General features: G+C 28.5%; 1 protein-coding gene across 1 annotated transcript in view; it reads right to left on the reverse strand.

Moving 5' to 3' along the window:
- Nucleotides 1–14,926: 14,926 nt before the first annotated feature.
- Nucleotides 14,927–22,154, reverse strand: part of LOC120782591 (probable serine/threonine-protein kinase DDB_G0267686) — a 144,841-nt gene continuing 137,613 nt past the window's right edge. The window contains 2 exon segments of the mRNA XM_040114942.1: nt 14,927–15,051; nt 20,844–21,873. Coding sequence (XP_039970876.1) covers nt 15,025–15,051; nt 20,844–21,873 — 1,057 coding nt within the window. The 3' untranslated portion in view covers nt 14,927–15,024.

A 22,154-nucleotide genomic window follows, 5' to 3' on the forward strand; every position in this document is an offset into this window, starting at 1 on the left:
TTTAACTTTTTAGTAATATAGTTTGATAAGCTTTCTACTCAAAATTTAGAAAAACGGCACTTTTTTCCTTCGCTGTAATAAATAAATCAACTAAAAGTCGTAAACGTCAAAATCAGCTGCTCCGTGTTGCTTAATGTTGAAATGTTGTAGGAACATGTTGCTAAGCAAATTGTTGCAAGTGTCAAACAAATTTAATAGCCGAACATTTGAAGCAGTTCTATGAATTCAAAGCAAGCTAAAATATTTTTGAGATAAATTTATACGCTATATATGAATATATATATAAATAAAGAAAGCATTTGACTGACTCTTCTCAGCAAAACGCGCAGCTATTACAAAATTAGCAGGTCTATATAGCAAAGTTAAGAACCAATAACAGCAGTGGCTAAAATATGATATTAAGGTTGCAATATATACTAAATTGTGAGTGCAAATGCACAAAGAATTTTTTATTATTTTATTAACTTTTTAAATTCAAAACACTTGGAAGAAGGGTTTTGTGAGAAATTTTAGAAAATACTTCTTTTTTCTTGTAGGTATACGTGTTGAAACGTAACGGGACAGTCGAAAACGCTTGTAAATTTGAATTGAATTCTCTCTGCAACTACGTGAAGTGTGTTCAGTGGTAATAGGAAAATATCTGTTCAATGAAGAGGTAGGTGTCTAGCACAATTTTGAATTATCTTGTAGGGTCATATACCGCTTTTATATATGACTTTTATTAAGGGGTTACGGGAATTTAAAAATGTAAAGAGTATACATATGTATATATTTTTTATACCCTGAACAGGGTATATTAAGTTTGCCACGAAGTTTGTAACACCCAGAAGGAAGCGTCGGAGACCCAATAAAGTATATATGTATATAAATGATCAGTATGTTGAGCTGAGTCGATTTAGCCATGTCCGTCTGTCTGTCCGTCCGTCCGTCTGTCTGTATATATACGAACTAGTCCCTCAGTTTTTAAGATATCGTTTTGAAATTTTGCAAACGTCATTTTCTCTTCAAGAAGCTGCTCATTTGTCGGAACTGCCGATATCGCACCACTATAACATATAGCTGCCATACAAACTGAACGATCGGAATCAAGTTCTTGTATGGAAAACTTTTGCATTTGACAATGTATCTTCACAAAAGTTGGCACAGGTTATTTTCTAAAGCAACAATGTAATCTCAGTAGAAATTGTTCAGATCGGATTACTATAGCATATAGCTTCCGTATAAACCGAATGATCGGAATCAAATACTTGCACGGGAAATTTCCTCATTGACGTGATATCTTAACGAAATTTTATATGGATTACTGCTTAAGGTAATAATATAATCTCCGAAGAAATTGCTCAGATCGGATTACTAAAGCATATTCCGTATAAACTGAACACATATTTACTAAAGTTTTTTCCTGTTTTTTCTTCTGTTTCTGTTTTTCTATGATATGTCTAGAGCATTTTCTTAAAGTTACATAGCAATCACAATAAATGAATTTCCATTCCATTTTTATGAAAAATGCACAAAATATTTACAGTCATGAGAAATTGCCACACACCCATTCGATGAAAATAAAACAACGTTTATTTTTTATTTTTTACAATTACACAAAACAATTTAAAATTTTATTTTCATATTTTTTTATTTGTTTACTCTTTTTTCACTTACTTGTCATGCATCTATATATTTATGTACGTAATTCGTTCTATGTTCTATGTTTCCAACTCTTGTCCAATTGCTTGGATCAACGGCGTATGATAATTGGTTTTAAGGAAAGAACAAAAAAAAAAATAGAATTTTCTATAAATTCTTTAAATTAAATACTGGTTAAAGATATCATAGCAAAATTCATAGAAAATATGCAATTTTTTGCAAATCGAAAAATATCGCATAAAACATCATTTCCGCATAGTGAAATTGTTATTTTTAAAACAAGCTTTTTCTTCAATATTTTAACATAATTTTTATACACTAAATTTAGAAGTTCAATTTAATAGCGTGTATTATATTTTTCTGTGTGCTCTTTTGCTAGCTTCACGCACTTTACCGTTGTACATTTCTAATAGCATACGCGCTCTTTACGCTCCGCCCTCACTCTGTACGTTCAATGAAGTAAACAATTATTTTCTTATGGTTGTAATATTTTTTTTTTATATTTTTTTCTCATTTTTGAATGCAACAATACGTTTAAACTCACAATATTACAATATTTCCGCTAAATATTTGTTTACTTTTATATTATTTAAAATATCATTATTTTGCAAATTTGCATTACTTGCAGCTGTCATTATTATATTAATGTTTATAATAATTTTTTTTTGCTTTCACTTTGTATTTTCCATTAGTTTTGCTTCAATATTTCAATATTTTGTTTGTATTGTATGTATGTATAAAGAACAAGGCTTGTATTTTACTTCAATAATTTGTATGTATGTTTTATGTTTCTATGATTTGAATGCAAATATATATTTAAGCACATAAGTAATTTTCAATATGAATGTAGTTACTTTCTTCGAAAATTGAATCGCAAGCGCAAGAAATAATTTATGTTCAGACGTATGTATGTGTGTATGTATAAGTCTTTTACAAAATATTTAGAAAAAAAAAACATTTTTTGTATTTTGCTGCAAGTTTGAGCACATTTTGCATTATTTGCTGATTGGAATCGAGTTGGAAATTTAGAAAATGTTGCTTTCACCTTAATTTTACTTGCAGGCGGGCAACCGCGCAAAAGCTCTTATGAAAAAAATGTATCTATGAAAGCTTTAGAATTGATTGTAAACTTGTTGCTTAATGAATGAACTTATTATTATTAGATATCTTGTTGTATAGCTTTATTTCTTACTTTAATAAATTATTTTTAATAATGCGTAAATTTGTAAAAATTTTTCAAATGTTGCTATGATAATGTACTGAGTTTTTTTTTGCTTTTTTGTTGCTTCAAATACATATGCATCAGCACGTATACATATGTACATATGTATGTATGTGTCAATACATATTTTTTACTTTCATAGAAACAAAAACAAATCTCAAAAAACATAAGAAAAGGCTTGTATAATAAACAACTGTAATTGATATATAAAGTAATTGATACTATACATGCTGCAACTGTCTGTATGTAGCATACATACAAGTATGTCAATGTCATAATAATGTTGAGTAGACATTTGCAACATTGCGCAATATATATTTAATTAAATATCAATATCGTATATGTAGAATGTATAGATGCTAATATTATTAAAACTTTTTGCCATTTCCATTTACTTGTGTAAGTATTTATGTATGTATGTATGTATACAAGTGTAAGTATATTATAGTAATTATACTCTCATATTTTGTTATCGGGCACGAATTTGATATGTTTTCAAGTATTTCCATGTATTCACTTATGTTTTGCGGCCTAGTCAATGCTGCATTTTCATAATTTTTTTCACTAAATTATTTTGACGAAGTTTCTCGCACCCAGTACTGCCTAAAAGCTAAAGATTCAGTTTTTTTTTCATATATATAATTAATAAGTATTATTCACTTTAATTTTGTATATTGTAATATAATATATTAGTCATATTTAATAATTTGCTTTGCATAATAAACTTTTTTATGCACTCTTTTTACTATAAGTTTTTGTCAAATTTGTCTACTTAAATTTAACACTAAAATACATTTACACGTTGCAATGTGTAATAGTTTTTTATTGTTTGTTGTTATTTTTTATTATATATATTATTTTATTACCTATAATTGATTTTTATTAGTTTAAATATTTTTTTATTATTTGTTATATTTAATATTTAATATTTTTTTATTTTTATTATTTATAATTGATTTTTATTAATTAAAATATTTTTTTCATTAGTTGTTATATGTAATATTTGTGTTAAAAAATTTATTAATAATATTTTTTTAACAATAAAATGAAATTAATTGTTTTTATATATATTATTTCTTAATTATTTATTTTAATTTAATTTTTTTTTTTAAATTTATTATACGAAAAATGTGTTAATATATTTTTTTTTACTGTTTAAAATTTATTATTATTACTATTTTTTTATTATAACTATTGTTATTATTATTATTATTGTTATTATTAACAATAAGATTAAATTAATTGTTTTTATTTAATTTATGATTTAATTATTTTTATTTTTTATTTTTTTGTTTGTTATTAAAAAATTTTTTTAATATAATTCTTTGACTATTTAAAATTTATTATTATTATTTTTATTATTATTTTTGTGTTTTTTATTACAACTATTATTATTATTATTACCATTTTTACAATATTTCCCATAACAAAATGTTTTTGTAGCAAATATTACACACCTGCAGCGTTTTCAGTTCGCTATATTGTTATTCTGTCTATTATTATTATTCATTTCATATGAATTTAATTTAATTTGAGGTTTCAAAAATTATTTAAATTTTTTTTTCGAAATTTTTATTTTGTTATGAATAAAACTTTTATTTCAATAATTTATGCTTTTTTTGTTTGCTGTTAAATTGCATTAATTGTTTTTGTTTACAAATTTGTTGCATTGTATGTATGTATATTTTCCAAATGGCTTATGCAAAAATTTCACTAATTCAAAATTCGTTTCATTAAGGTTTTTCATTTAATTTAGCAATTTAATATATACTAAATACGAGTATATTTTTCTCATTATAAATATGTATGTTTGATGTTATCAGGAGAAAAACAAAAACAAAATTTAATAAATCGAGGCAGAAATGTAAAAGCTAATACAAACAAAAATATTTAAAATTTCTAAGCAATAAAGTATAAAAAAATAATATTAATTATGATACTAAGTTACACCGTAAAAGAATTCTGAAAAAATCTAAAAATCTGAAGCTCAACATAACCTTTGTCATAAGAAGTTTGGTTATAATTGCTTCAAAGTAGTAAGCAAAAATAAGCCAGTTAAATTAAAATACTGCGCTTGTTGCCATAAAACAAGCCATGCCGGAAAATATTTACTCAGCTGCGTTAAAATTTAAACAAAAACTGTTATAAATTTAAAAAATAATTCGAAAAATATTTCTTACTCTAAAAACTTTAAACTTTTTTCTAGAAACGGTTCTCTTTTAAAAGCAGATACTAATCAATAGACAAAATAATTACTCTGAAACTAGTAACTTAAAGTGACATATTTCACACCTTGCCGATTGGCAACTGAACTTTAACTTTATCCGCATTTTCAGGAAGAACTAAACTGCATTTTAAATTCCTTTTATTTTCCTTGAAATATGTACATTTAATCGGAACTACGAACACGAGTTGAGTTTTCGGTTTAGTGTTTTGCAAGTTTAGTGGCGATTTTCGTTTTGTTAACGAAAGTATTTTTTGAAACCATAAACTCGTGTTTAAGACCATATTGGTGTTTAAGGTTCAGAAAAGCGCAGTACGAATGCTTATTCGCCTTAAAACCCAACCTTTTTCATGCTTAATGCAGACTAAACTGCATTTTGTAAGAAACTTAAGTCATGTTCTTGAAATATTTAACCACTTTGTTAACTTTTACAGTTACTCAACGCATACACATGGAATATGAGACATTAGAATCAGTTTCTAAGAGCTCCACATTAAATCACTTGGTTGTAGTTATGAATACAAAATTCTCGAAGCAACGGTAACGTACCGTAAAATACTTAGAGTGTTAAACCTTTTCATTTTCCGCTATGAAGTACTAAAGCATGGCCATTTCTATCAAAGTCGGTTGGGGTCAATTTGACTCCAGTTTTTATTCGATAAAGAACTGTCAGCTTTCATTTCAGCAACAGAAAATCTTCTTAAATCGGCTAAGAGCTGTCAGCTGTCAACTGTCATTTCAGCAACAGAAACTGCAAATGACGGATTAATTTGCTATAAAACCAGCTCAAAACTCCTTTGGTAATAACTTTTCGCTGCTTGCTCCGAAAACGTGCACTGCGCAAAATAGTGCTCGTAAGTCCTTACAATTTTATTTAGCTTTATTTTTTAATCCTTTTCAGTTGGACCGTTATGAAAATAATTGTTACAAATTAAAATAAAACAACCAAATAATTTTATTTTGAACGAACAAAAAATATTTATTAATACAGAGAGAATTAATTACGTTTAGTTATTTAAGGAGCTTCATAAGCAAAGGCATACCACACACACACACGCATACGCACACAATTGTTCTCGGTGCGCGTGTGCATATGTGGCATTAACATAAATAATTATATAATTATAAGTTTACGGCATGATAAGGCAATCAATGAGCGCTCGAAATTGGAAACGAAAATAATTTAGTTAAACATTTATGCAAAGTTTGTTGTATGCACTTTTGTCGCAGTATGTGTATGTTTGTATGTTTTGTAAGCAGTTTCCAATTACACGCATAACATTTTATTTTATTTTTAATTTTTAATTTTTAATTTTTACTTGTTTGAAATTCCCTTAAATTTACGTTTATTACATATTTTATACAATATATGTATGTATATATGTATATACTGTAAATTATTTATTTAATGTATTCCCTAATAATTTACTATGTTTATTACGCATTAATGCATAAAAATACCTGCTATTTTGTTTTCCATCATCTGCAGCACAACGCTCTCATTATTTTTTTATTTTTTGTTGTTTTTTTTTTACTTTTTAATATAATTTTAATTACGAAATTGCTTCACTTTACATACTCACACACTGTGGTCAGTAGTTTCTTTACAATAATTGTTTTAAGTATAACTAAATTTTTATTTATCATATCATATTTCGTTTTTGTTTTTGTTTTTTTTTGGTAACTGCTTCTTTTCACTATAAATGTATAATGTATGTGTATGCATGCTGATTGAGTTAATTTATATGCCTTTGCGCTAGATTTCTGCATATATGTATGCCTACATACTTGTATGTAGTCGCACTTCCGGTTCCGGTAAATATTATTTCATACCCATTTCATGTATAAATAAATGAAAACAATAAATATTTTAAAAGTTTCCTCAGCGTCTATTATATAAGTATGTATAAGTATATATTTAATTATTTTCTTGCTTTTTGTTTTCGTTTTTTCATATTTTTACTCTTTTCGCTAGATTCTGCTACTTTACTTATGTATTTCTTATATGTATGCGCATTCACTGCAATGTAAAAGTTGTTAATTTTTGCTGATATGTATTTGTTGTTTTTGTGTTTTAATTTAATAGTTAATTGATTTCATTTCACAAAACTTGCATCTGGCATCCATCGCTGCATGCCTTCCATTCCTGTCTAAATGTTCTTGTTGTTCTTGCTGTTTTTTGTAATTTTTTCTTTAGTTAATTTTCGCACAATTTACACGCTTGTATTGTATGCATGCACTGCAGCTGCATTTTATTAGTTAATTACCGCTTATATCTACAGTTTAAAACTTAATCTTGCTAAGCGTCTTCACGGCGGCATTTGTTCTGACCTTTTTGACCCTTAAAAAATGTAAAATTGCTGGTTCAAAGATATGTTTATTGGTTTTGTAATTGTAATCGCCGCTTTAACGACTTTTTGTTTGGTAATTTGCTTTTGTGTTTCCTTGGTTTCGCGTCTTACTTTTCAAATATGCCTTTTCTGAACCTGCGCTTGGCTGTCTTTTTTTCGCTTCTACTGTTTTGGTTTGTCTTTTCTTTGTATCTTCATGCTTGGTTAATCATAGTCGAATGTTGGTAATATATATTTTTATATGTATTTATATGTATGTATATAAGTATATAACGTTAAAGTAATTTCAATTAAAATTTATATTAGCTTCTTTACTTTACTTTGATTTTATTTATATAAATATTAAAAGTATTAAAAATAAAAAAAAATAAAACAGGCGCTTCGAAAAATTTGGTGATTTATGTATTTTTGAAGCGGGAAACAGCTCAGCTTATAGATATGTTAATATATAATAAATATTTCAACAAATAATTTTAAGAAAAATTTAATATAATATAAATAAAAAAACTTTAAAATAAAAATTTAATTGAAAAACTATTATACTCTGTAGCAAGATGTTTCAAGAGTATAAAAATAGTAAAATCAGGTGAATTGAAAAGAAAAAGATTGTACAATTTTTGAAAGAAAAAAAATCAATAAAAAAATTAAACTAAAAAAAATATTTTAAATTAAACAAAGTATAAAGAATTAAATAACCTAGAACAAGATAGCTGTATTATAATAAAATTAAAGAAAATCAATAAAATTAAAAAAAAAATATAAAATGTTTGAGTTTAAAGAAAAAAATACAATAATAAAGTACAATAGAATAAAATTTTAAATTATATTGAATAAACAAAACAATAAAAAATAGAATTTAATTAAAAGTGTAATACTATGAAATAAAAAACAAATAAAATAAAATATTAATTAAAATTAATTAGATAAAATAAAATAAAATAAAATGAAGGTAAATTAAATAAAGCAAAGTAAAATAAAATCAAATAACATAAAGTAAAGCAATACGCGCATATTTTAGTTGCAATAAAATAAAATGAAAAATTAAAACAATTTAATCAAATTTAAATAAAATAAAGTACGATAGAAAAAAGGAAAATATAATAAAATTAAATTAAAATGAAGTAGCATAAAAAATATAATAAATATATTAAATAAAAATTACAATTTAATTAATTAAACAAAATTAAATAATTAAAATTAAAATTAAACCAAATTTTTAAATTAATAAACATTTTAATCAAATAAATTACAATTTGAAATTAAAAATTTAAATATTAAATCGTAATTTAATTAATTTAAATGTTAATTAATTTTATAAACATTTAAAGTTAAAAATTAATTTTAAAAAAATTAATTTAATAAACATTTTTAATTGATTAATTTAATAAAAATAGTTTAATAAACATTTAAAATAATTAAATTACAATTTGAAATTAAAAATTTAAAAATTAAATCGTAATTTAATTAACTTAAATGTTAATTAATTTAAAAAAATTACATTGTAATTTTTAAATTTAATTTATTAATTTGATATTTTTCTAATTTTATTTAAATCAAAAAAAATTTAATTTAATTGTAATTTTTTAAATTTAATTTGGTTTATTTTATTTCTTTTTTTAATTGTTTTAATTAAAAAAAAAAACAATTCTGCTTCTGAATTTAAATTAAATAAAATAGTATTAAATTCAAAAAAAAAAATTTTAATTAAAAAAAATTAAACAATTCTGCTACTGAATTTAAATTAAATAAAGTAGTATGAAATTCAAAAAAATAATAAAATAACATAAAAACATGTTTACTTCAAAACGTTGCCACAAATACGCGTGTTCTTTTCTGTATTGCTTGCCACCGAAACGAGCACTGTGCCGCATGCCACTATTATATTTAACGGTGAATATATTTATGCCATCTTGTGTCTGCTTAACAGTTACGCTGTCATTAACAGTTATTATTTAACTGTTATTTTATAATTACCACTAAATTACTACTTTGATATATACTAAACACTTACCGATTTTATAATTTTTATGCGTAAAATATTTGTCTCAATTTGTCATTGATTTTAGTTAAAATGACACACTTACATATGCAACATTTAAAAGTGTACATTTATGAATAACAATTGAATTATGACATTTTAGTATGGGTTTCACACTATCATATAAATTTCTGCATACACGCTATTGCTAAAATTTCGAAAATAATAACGGCTTACTCTCGAAAAATTTCACGCTTAACTAGTTTTTAAATATGTTTACAAATACTCGTACTTGTATGTATGTTTTGTTTTGTGTTTTTTTTTCTCATAATAATAATTACTTTTAGAGTTTGGAAAAAAGGCGCAATGTATGATATGCATTTAGTAGTCAGTTGACTTCTTCGGCGACGCGAGCGGTCGAGGAAAAAGACTTTGTCTCATAGCTAATTAGTTAGTAGTATCTGTTATTACAACTATTACTTTTATTTATTAATTATGAATAACCGTTATCAATTCACCGTTACATACTTAGGTGTGTATGCAGCACAAGTGGCCGTTGCAAATCACCAAAATTTCTAGCCGTACAACAAAAACAAATAAACTAAGTTAAACTATAATTAAGCTTTTGAAATACATATTAACAAAATATTATTGGACGGAATATGCATATGCCGACTAATATGTATACAAACTATTTACTTGCATGTATATATGTATGTATGTATGAGTAGCTTGATTTATTTGCGTATATGCAACTTGCATTTTGTTGTAATATTTTTCTGCATAATTTCTTTGAAGTTGTATTGCCAGTACAAACTGAATTAAATACCGCTAACGGTAAAGCTAAAACCATAATTTCGCTTAGTGCGAGTTCTCTACACTTTTTTGTTTAAATGTATAGCGTTTACGGTAATTTATGCTGATATTTTTGTATAAGTTTGTATGCTCATATTTAGGTAGGTATGTTTGCAAGATAACACTATATATGTATTTGTACATATATATATATATATATATGTATGTTAGTATATAAGTTTTGATATAATTTTAACCATTTGAATTTGCTTTGGTATGTCTAGTACTAAACTAAGAAACAGTAAATTATATAATAGATCAATTAATTAATACAAAAAATTGCAATAAATGTTATATAATATATATAGATATAATATATATTTAATTTTTGTTTAACGCTTTTTGTTTGTTTTAGTAAGGACAACTTTGGTAATGAAAAACACATAAAAATTCTACTTTAAAAATACTTTTTTTTTGTTGTTTTTTAGTTGGTAACTTAAGAATGTTTTGAAAATTAGTATGCACAAATATACATATTACACTTGTTTATATATGCCTTTCATATATTATGAATGCGTATATATGTATGCTTATATATGCGGTACATTTTTATATCAACATCGTCTAAAACAACATTACAAATAATCAGCATTATCATCAGCAGCATTATTTGCATTCGATTAGCAATATATATATGTATGTATATGATGTATGTAATTATATATGCAATGCATCAACGCTTGATTTGATATAGATTTGCGCTGGCAAATAAGGTCGTGTTCACAATGGCGTAGTTTTGGGAGAGATGCGGCGAGTAAGTTAGGTTTGCGGTTGAAGAAAAATTATGTTAAAAAATTTTGAAATTTTTAATTTTGTTACATACAAAATACAATTATATTTTGAAAAAAGTTGTTTTAGCTTGCGTTTGAGTTTAATATGTTAACATTTTATAAATTTGATCAAAGTTTTTAAATAAGTTTTAATATTTTTTTTCTTAATTTTTAAAATAATTTTGTAAAACAATTTTTAAATAACTTTGAAACATCTTTAAACATCTTTTTGGTATTACTAAAACGATATTTTAATAATTATTAATATTTTAAAAATATTTAAGATTTTATAACAAAATTTAAATAATAATATTTAAAAGAATAGTTATTGAAATATTGTAATTAATATATAGTAAAATATTTTTTTATATTAAATATTTTTAAAAATATTATTAATTATTAATAACAATATTTTAATAATTATTAATAATTTAGAAATACTTAATATAAACCTTAATTTATTATTTAAAAAAAAATTCAAAAATAAATTATTATTATAAAAACATTTAAATAATAATTAATTATTTTAAAATAATATTTTTATAAATTTTAAATAATTTTGTAAGTAATGTTTTAAAAATACTAAAAATTATTAAACAAAAAATTAAAAAATATTTCAAAATTATTAAAAACATTATTAAAAAAATATTATTGATATGAAAAAAAAATTATTAAAAATTATATAAAGCTATTAGGAAATTAAAAAATTTCAAAATACTTTTAAATAAATTTTTGTAAAATTATATAAAACTACTAAGAAATGAAAAAAATTTCAAAATATTTTTAAATACATTTTTTTAAATTATTTAAAGCTATTAAGAAATTAAAAAAAAATTCAAAATATTTTTGAATAATTTTAAAGTATTTCTTTGTAATTTTTAAATGTTTTTAAATAATTTTCTAATAAACCTTTCTATTTCCCAGTTTCTTCGACCATTGCGTGCCACAACTCATGTTGCTACTAGTCAATTGACCTTTCTTTTTTGTTGCATATTGTTCTCTAATTCACTTTATTTCACATGCTTGCCTAGATTTCATCTACGGCTCTCTCTACCTATTTGCTTTACGCTTCATTTAATTATTTATTATTATTTTTATTTTTACTTACATCAGTATAAACTTTTACACTACGCAAGATGATATGTCATGATATATATATTTTTTTAAATTAAAATTTACGCCATTTGTAATTCCCGTTATTTTTGTTATTTAACTGTAAATTGCGTATTTATGTATGCTTTTGCATTTATGTTTGCTTTAACTGCTGTCATAAATTTAGGTTTTGGTTTCAGTTTTCAGTCACGATTACTTTATCCAATGTACATATATTTGTATGTTTGTGTATGTCGCCTTCGCTTTCATTGCTAGCTGTCAGCTGCGATTTTCACATGTCAGTTAGTGATAGCTGTATCTAGTTGCTGTTGTTGTTTTTGTTTATTTTTTATAAATTGGGCGGAAGTTAGTTTTTAATAAGTATATGTGTATGTAAGTAGTTGTTTTATAGTCCTAGAAGAAAATCGCTATGTTTGCTTTGTTCTGTAGTCTGCAGCCAGGTTGCATAAAAGTTTTGGTTATGAATAACGGCTAAAGTGGTAGAAAAGCGTTTGTTTTGTAAAGTATAAGTAGTATACAAGTTTCGTTTTCCGTTTAGTTAGTATGTTAGCTCATTGTTCGATATCCGCATATATTGTGTTGTTTTTTGTTTCTATTGGGTCATTTCGTTACTTTTTTATCATTCAGCTGCCAGCATCACGCTTACTATCTGCTGAACTGCGACTAATTTCAGCGCAGTCTACTCTCAAGCCTTAATGGCGTTCAGACAGCGCCTTAATTTAGTCAATTAGCAAACTGTCAGCAGTCATACCTATTTTCGGCCGCTTTAAGTGTTGTTCGTAAGCACTTAATATTCGGCTCGTACGCTACTCTGTTGCTTGATTTAAACAGGCTTTGTTATGTATATTTTTGTTTAGAAAATCAATAATTTTGTGTTTTTTTTTTAGTTTTACTTAAGCAATTCGGAAACCTTATGATTTGTTGGTAGTTTCATTTGTTTTTCATTTTTTCATTGTTAAATGTCATTTTTTTGTATTTATTTATGTCTCATGTAGCCTACTTTTGTTATTGTTTTTCTTATTATTTTTTTGCCTATTGTTTATTTGTAACTCTAACTCTAGTTTGCTTTTTATCAAAATTTCTACATGCTTTACTGCAATTATGCGCACTACTCAGCAGTTTCTGTATTTTTTCCAATAATTATTCCATCGTGTTTTTATGGCAATAATAAAGGTTATAATTTTATAGCTCAATGCATTTAAAAATTTATGATATTTGGGATTCTCCAATTTGTTTTGTTTTTGCAATTTGTTATTTTTTACATTTGTAATAATTTTTAATAATTATGTTTTTTTATATATAATTCTAGAAAGAGAGCTATGTAAAGGGCACATTCGGTTAAGCTATAAATAGTTCTTTATACTATGTACTTTTAATTTAATTTTCTTTTATGACAATAAGTTTTTAGTACATATTTATATATCTTTATGATTAAAGTCAATTTTCGTATTTTAATTATACAATTATTTTTGGTTATTGTTAGCAATAAAATGCATTTAAATTTAAAAATATCTCAAAAAATTGCATATATTCTTTTTAAGAAGAGACAAAATAAGCAATTGATGTCTAATATTATCAATTCCTTTTGAGAAAATAAATTTTTGGATTTGAAAATTAAAAATTAATATTTTAAAAATTTGAATATTATTAGAGGTGCAAGTATTGAAAAAAATAAAAATTATTTTTTGTAGTAAAATTGGCAAAAATAAAAAAAATTTAATAAATTACAAAAATTACAAAAAAAATTAAAAAAAAAAATAATTTAAAAGTATTTTTAATAATTAAAAAAACGCATATATAGTATATATTAAATAATAAAAAAAATAATTTAAAAAAAATTAACAGTTTTGCAATTAAAAAAATATAATATTTAAAAAAATTATTAAAAAGTTCATAAAAATTACAGAAAATATTTAAATTTTAAAAAATTGCAAATGACTTTTACTTAGTGTTTTCATACAGATATTTCTTTGAAATTGCTTTAATTTTTTTAACTGTCATATGTTTCCAAATTGTTCTACACTATGCACACACACATAGCAGTTTAGTACATATGTATGTGTTTGTAAGTATTTTACTATTTACTATCATATCTCATTTATGTATAATTACTTATATTTGGTATGCTTTTCTTAGATATTTTCTAAATATGCTGTTTTCCTCCACGCGCGTGGCATGACAAGTCTGTTGCCTGCTGCGCTTCGTACGCTTGTTACACTTACACTCTCGCTTTAGCCCCTGTTGCATGCTGTATAAACTCAAACTGTCACTGATTTTCATGCAATTGGTTGTATTTGTTGCTAGTGTTACTGTTGTTGCTGTTTCTTTTACTCCCACAGGCAAGCTTGGTGAACGTATTTTACGCTTGTTGTTATTGCATTTATCGGCATTTACACTAGTAACTGTAGTTGCCATCGATGATGTTGTCGTACTATGCCGCGATATGTGTTGTTGCCGGCAAAACGTAGGAGTAGATGCCAGCTGCCGCTGCCGCTCCTGGCGTGGCACCCGAAATCAGTGTTGTTGGTATGTGATGGGTGGCGGCTAATGTGGCGGCGGCAGCTGCTGCGTAATGTTGTTGTTGCTGCTGCTGCTGGTGTTGTTGGTGGTGGTGGTGGTGATTAAGATGCGTTGAAAGAGTCGCTGCGTTTGTTTGTTGCTGTTGTTGTTGCTGCTGTTGGTAGTGCGTTGTATAATGCTGATGTTGTTGCGTTTGTTGCTGCTGCTGCTGCAGTTGTTGTTGTTGTTGCTGCTGCTGCTGCTGCTGTTGATGCTGATGTGCTGCCGCTGCTGTTGTAACGGGTCAAGTCGGTGTTGTCATTAAAAATTGATGATGTTGCAAGTCGCGTTCGGCCTTTTTATTCAATAAATCATGCCTTGATTCCATACCCGCTCCTCTGTAAAATGAAATGGTGTCGATTTAAAACCAAATGCTAGTGGAATATTTTCTATTATTTATAAGCAATTTTGTAGTTAGACTGAGTGTGTTAGTAGAGCTTTTGAAGCGCTAAGCTGGAACTATGTACAGTTATATGTTGAGTTGAATTTTTGAATTATTAATATATTATAAATACGTAGATATATATAGTATATATTTATGCCAATATAAGTAGATATAGGAACTAAAAAAAAATAATAATAACAAAGCTTTTTTCGCAATATGTGCTTTTATGGTGAGTTTTTGCTAATATGTATATACTTTGCGCCATATTTATGCCACATGCAAGCTTTATATATAAATATTGTCTTATAAAAAATATAATTTTAGTGAAAATTTATTAAACTTATTAAAAAGAAGATTTGGTTCTTTTTATGAATATCGATATATGTATGTATGCGTCTTGAATACTAAATCACTTATATAAAGAAGTATTACAAGTATCTATAAAAAAGTTGCTGAGACGAACAAGCAAGGGAACGCGAACATATTCAAAGCTAGTTCATAACAGCCGATGGACTTTATAAGAATCTTTATTAAAGCAGAAATGCTATCTAAAGTTCATACCTAACAAGTACCGATTACTCTTACAGGCAAGCTTTTTATCTTTGTAGGTAGTTGGGATAGATTAACTTTTATTCCACACCATACTATATTATTATATTATAAAAATTTCTTTATAACATTTAGTGCTCATTAGCATTAAATCTTATTTTTCTAATTTTCAACAAGTTTTTAAAAGCGTTTTGAAAGCGCTTATTATAATTATTGAATCAACTCTTGAAAAAAACTTTATGAAAGTCAATTAGAAAGCTCTATATTTTCGAAAGTGAGTCGGCGAGTTTTCTTTTTAGATTTTCTGTTACAAAATATCTTAAGAATTATATAAATTCTGTAATATTTCTAAAAATCTTCTTATTCATGGTTGTAATTTATTAAGCTTGTGCCAATAACGACGTTGACCTATTTCGTTCATTTATGCTATTTTAGAATTTTTTTTTTCAATATTTCGGAGTGCATATTTTTACTCTCTACCGACTATGAAGTGAGCGTTAAAATACATTTTCACGAAATGGGCAGCACTTTGTATTATTAGTGTATTTTTAGTGAAAAGCTAATAGTAAGTGCTATTTCCAACATTATATGGGTGGTGTAAAGTTCACAAAGTGAGCCATCAGTGCAATATGTGAAAAACGTAGACAAGCAGAACAACAACGCAGGTGGTTATGTGCTAATGAGTGCCTGTTACCCAGTAGGAAAATATTAATAACAAGTAAGAGCTAAGTTTGGGTACAACCGAACATTCCATATTCTTGCAACTTACAGGGATCAAAGCCATTAAAGCCATGAGAGTATCTTTAGGTACATACGGCTTGTTAGTTATATTTGGTCTAGGGCGAGTTTTCACCCGAATTTATTCATTCAAAGCACAAATATGCACCGATATAAGAAAAACAGGATCTCACATATTGACCGCAATGTGCGGTATAAAGTCACCCCGAAGTTCGAACATCCTTTTATTAAGTATATGGGGGCCAAGGGAAGTATTGATCCGATTCGACCCATTTTTGACACACAGACTACTATCAGGACCGTATTCTTTCTGAATTTAATTTATATATCTCACACATTGACCAATATTTTCAATCAAAAGTCAACTGTAAGTACTGGGATCCAAATATTCGGTACCTAGGGGCTTGGACAGTTTTAGTTGTATTTGAACAATTTTGGTCATAAGGTTCCATATACTAAATGAATTATTGGTGCAAAGTTTTATCCCGTTATATTAAGGGACTACACCAGAGTAACGCATGAAAAATTATACGATTTTCTTGAATTTTTTTAAAAGAAAGTACTCGACCGAATGTTGCGAAGTTCATTGCACATAAAAAGGTATATTTTCAGCTAGATTTTAAGATTTTTTTTAACAAAAATGTTGAAAAATAACGGAGTTGTGTGCTGTCTTCGGAGGTGCAAAAAAAGCGTCCCAACTGCTGACATGATTTCTACCGAATGAGTTGCAGAGGGAAAAAAATTCAAAAAAGTTATTGAAGTTGAAGGTATTCCCTATCAAAAATTAGGAAAAATTCGTTTTTGAGGCTAAAGATGGTAGTTTTTTATGCCATATTGACAATTTTCAACCAATCAAAAATATCGTAGGCCATTGTATAGTAAATGTAGACAATAGAACAATAATCAGTTTTAATTTAAAGTCAGGATGTCAGCTCCTTAATATCTTCCTGATTGTTGTACTGGAAAGTGAACGAACGAACGAATCGAGGGAACTTAGAACGGTGTTATATGGGAAGAAGGCGTGGCTGTAGAATTTGAGAATAATGTCCCGCAGCAAATTTGGTTGCAATCGGTTGAGCGTATCTCGAGATATGTGATTTCACATAAAAGTGGGCGGTGCCGCGCCAAACGTCAATTTTTGACACCGGCTTTGCTGTAATGATTTTCGATTAGAAAACTTAGTTTGCATAATTAGTCAACATTTTCTAACAACCATGTAACGTTATTTGGGTTTTCGTTACCTCAACCGTCAAACCGAAATTCAACAAAATTTCCTACAGGGTATGCGCATATAACTTTATGCAGCTTTTTGCATGTATGCCACTTAAACTATTAAACTTGTTTATCGTAATTCGCGCTATCGCTGAGTTAGCACTCCGGTCTCACCCCGCGCTTGGCCAAAGTTTCACCTTTTTTCGCAAATTGATTGCGACACCCAAGGGACGAGGGCGCTGCCGCCATGCCAATATGGTAGCGAAATATGTATGTACATACGTCTATTTGCACGAGTAATGCTGGAAATTTTACTGTCTAGCGGTTTTCTACACTTTGCACTTTGCACTTTTTTCACAAGCGGCAAGCTTGCATACACACTAACATACACACTTTACATTTTCCACACGCCTCAGCGTTAAATCTATGGTATGTGTGGCATGTGTATGTGTGTTTGTGAACTGTTGGTTTGTGGTGAAACCACAATCATAACAATTGAGCGCCACTGTGGCCGAACCCAGAAGGGTTAACTGCCGCCATGAATATACATATATCTGCACATATGCATGTATATATGTATGTGTGTATGGGTGTGTGGCAATATAGCGCAGGCGACGAGGCGCTGCTAAGTCAGCTAAGAATCTATCGGTGTAAATGCAAACAAACGCGCGTGCGGCAAAAGGTATGGGGCGCACAAACTTGCTGCATTTTTTATAAACTTTTTGTGCAAATTGAAAAACAAATTTATATGGTACCTACTTTAGTATTTTAAAAACGTATCAAACATAAAATAGCGGTAAAGTGGTAAAATGCTTGTAAATGCGTGTGCACACTACAGGTTAACGCTGTTGGCCATTAGCGGCGTTTCTTTAGTGCACACATATACTAGTTGCTCGGTGTTATTTGTATTAAGTGCATACTTTCAGGCGTTGCAGCGTCGTTATTTTTATTTTATTTTATCTGTGTGTATTTATTTAACGCCATAAAAGAATTGCTCGCATTTACGTTTCGGCTTAGTGCCGATGGTTATGAGCGTAGCGTTTGGTTCGCTCTACCTCTGCGTAGCGAATTCAAATCAGCAGACGTTGCAGAGGCAAATTAGTGAGGTGGTAGGTGTGCGGCACATTAGCATTCCAATTACTTGCGTTACCGAGGACTTTAGGTGTAGTTGCAAAGTCAAGCGTTGGAAGAAATATGGTTGAATAAGGGAATGTTTTTGTTTTAGAAATTTGCTTTTTACGTGTACATGGAACATTTTTCAAATATATAATTTTTTGTTTTGCTTTTTTAATTCCGATTTCACATTAGACCTACTATGTAAGTACTTTTTGGTACAAAAAACGCCTGCGACAATTAACTCAATAATAGCATCATCTGTGTCCTTTTCAGAAGTATTTTTTCGCAGTGTATTACGTTTCTGGTTGCAATCGAATAATGAAGCCCAGAAAGCATAAAGACATCGTCGATATTTTGGGTAACAGCAAAGAACGCTTCGTTGAAATAAAGCGACTAAATTACGCACGAGAATCAAGTAAAATACAAAGTACGAAGCCAGGCATTTTTGGATTGCATAAAGGTTTCCAAAATCCGTTTAATGTGTTGAACACAATGAGGAATATTGTGAAAGACAATATCCATGGATAATATAGGTTATTTGAAAAAGTCTTTCCGTATTTAGATGTCGTTGCAGTCGTAGATCTCCAGTGCTACCAATCACATTGGGTCATACCATACAGTATTGGAAAGCTGAGATCATAAGCTTTATTAAACCAAAAAAAAAAATTCGGGGAAGTTGGAAAAAAGTTACAGCTGTTAAAAAATGCGTGAAAATAACGAAGAAAATCGTTATATTTTGAAATTTTTGTATAAAAAAGGTAAGAATGCCAAGCAAACCACCAACGAAATTTGTGAAGTTTATGGAGACGATGCTAAATCAGTTCGTGTTCGCTCGCTGCCGTACTGGAAATTTCGAAATTTCGATTTACACTGATGCAATAATGTCTCTAGAGAAAAAATGGCAAAAAGTGGTCTACCAAAATTGTATGTATTTGTTTATTTATTTATTAGTATAAATAAAAAAAAATTAAGTTGAAATTCGATACGAAATACGAAAAGACTTTTTCGACTACCCAATATAAATATAACCACCTGACCGTCTAACTGGCCTATTTCTTCTATATTAAAACCTTAGAGACCTATCAACTGGTTGAGCGTTCAGATGAAATAGTGATTCGTCATTTACAGCGTATACTTTTTTTAATGCCACGTGCAATATAACAATCTAAATTACATTAGATATTCAGTTGAAAGCATTGTTGCAAAATATTGGTCCTCTCACCGAATATCTTTCTGAAAATTTTATCAGTTGAAGAATTCGCTCGAATTGATGTGGAATTTTCAGTTCTCTAAAAAACATGCTTACTAAAGAAAACAATAGAAGAGGAATAATGTTTTAGGATCGAGGAGACCGGGACTTGATGCTTTGAATAGTTGGAAAGGACGAAGAAGCAAATGGATAAGCTAGACAAAATAGTTTATGCAGTATTATCCCGTTCACATATAACTTTCATCGCGCTGCTTGATAGCTCATAAGTTGAAAGCGCAGCGAAGAAGGCTGGGGTAAGTCTTAATGAACGCTTCCGTACTTTTCTCTATCTAAAATAATTGAAAGGTTTTCTCGGGTTGAATCTAATTGTAATCTCTCAGAGTATTTTTGCTTTCCAAAGATGGGCCCTCAGCTGCTTAGAAGAGCTCTTAAGCACAAAAAACGGGCTAGATAATGATGTATAAGTTCTTAAATGGTATAAGGCGTATCTGGAAGCAATTCGGCTAACTGTTTATGCGGTTGTGAAATCCAATACAGTTAAGCTAAGAGTAAAGCTGTTAATATTTCTTTATTATATAGCAAAACTTTATATTAAATACTAAAAGTACTAAAAGTAGAAATTATTCCTTGTAAAATTGTGGATTAAGTATTTTTTTAATTTTTACGCAAAAATAATTTGACATACATATATAAAAATATGAATATACATGTGTGGAATATTTCTAACAATAATGCAGAAGAAAATACTTTGCATAACTCGAAATGTTAATAAAGTGAGTAAGCCTTGATAAATATCGCTAAATAATTAAAAATTATTGTAATAGGCAAGCATTCAGAGAAAAACTAATGCGAAACACTAAAAACTAAAGATAATTATGTAGTGAAAGTCATCGAAGTGACCCTCGATAACCAATACGTACGTCTCTAAAGAGATGATTTTGGTGCTGAGTTGGATGAAGTTGGTGCTGTAGTGAGTTTACAACAACAGTAGGCGGTGGTAGTGCGGTAGAACGATTGTGCACAATATTATTGTTATTACTGTAAATGTTATTGTTATTGTTATTATTGATATTAATGCCGTTATTATTATTATTTAGATTAGTAGTGCTGGTGGTGTTGTTCAAATTGTTCGTGCTGTTGGTGCTAGTAAAAATGGTGGCCAACGATGGACCCACTGCTGACATGGCCTGCAAACCGGCGCCAGCTGCTGGATAGGCAACAGCCGTTGCATTGCCACCATTTGCGGTGATAAAATGCTGGGCCGGCAAGATGGCCTGCTGTTGCACAACGCCGGCCGTTTGTAATAGTGCTTGGTGTTGTTGTTGTTGTTGCTGCTGCACTTGTTGTTGTATTGCCTGTTGTTGCTGCTGCTGCTGTTGTTGCTGCTGTGCATAGCCATTCAAGATGATCAGCTGTGGCTGTGGCGGCTGATTGCTGATAACCGTCATAGCCGTGCCGGCGGGGCTGAGGGCCGTCAAATTATTCGCCGAGAGCAATTGTGTGGCATTCATGACATTGGCCACCTTCTGCATAGCCAATGCTTCATTGCTGTTGTTGTTGATATTGTTGTGGCTGTTGTTGTTGTGCTTAGCACTGCCACCGCCGGTGGAAGTGTCATTGATCATTTTGGTTTTAGCAAATTCTATGCGTATCGAACCGCGGTCGGAGGATAGTAAATATTTACCCTGCAATTGCTGCATTGCTGTTGCGGCGCTAACGGTATCTTTGAACTCAATAAACGCAACGGGATGGTTGGCATTGCTGCTGCTGTTACTGTTGTTGTTGCCAGCTCCGTGATAATTAGCTATGGCTGTTGCATTAGAATTGGTAGAAGTGGTGCTTGTGTTGGTGGCATTGGTGATGGTGGAAGTAGTAGTAGTAGTAGTAGAAGTAGAAGTGAGATTGTGCGAACCTTTTGTGTGCATTCGGAGGCGACAAAAGCCAGGCATACTGTGTGTGTGCAATTGTTCAATATTTAAGTAACAAATTATACATATTTGTAAATACAATAAATATATATATATGTATGCTTGGTAGTATATGCATGTAAGTAAATAGTAGTACTGCTGTAATAGTTTAATTTATTTTACAGATATATATCATGTATTTTATATTTAATTTTTTATACGAATGAAGAGAGTTATGTGTATGAAAGGAATAAAGTCTCAAAAGGCATGTGATTGTTATTATGTTTGCGTATATGCATTATAATTATAATGAGAGTATGTGTA

Source organism: Bactrocera tryoni, chromosome 1 (genome assembly GCF_016617805.1).
Source record: "Bactrocera tryoni isolate S06 chromosome 1, CSIRO_BtryS06_freeze2, whole genome shotgun sequence".
Taxonomy (NCBI): Eukaryota; Metazoa; Arthropoda; class Insecta; order Diptera; family Tephritidae; genus Bactrocera; species Bactrocera tryoni.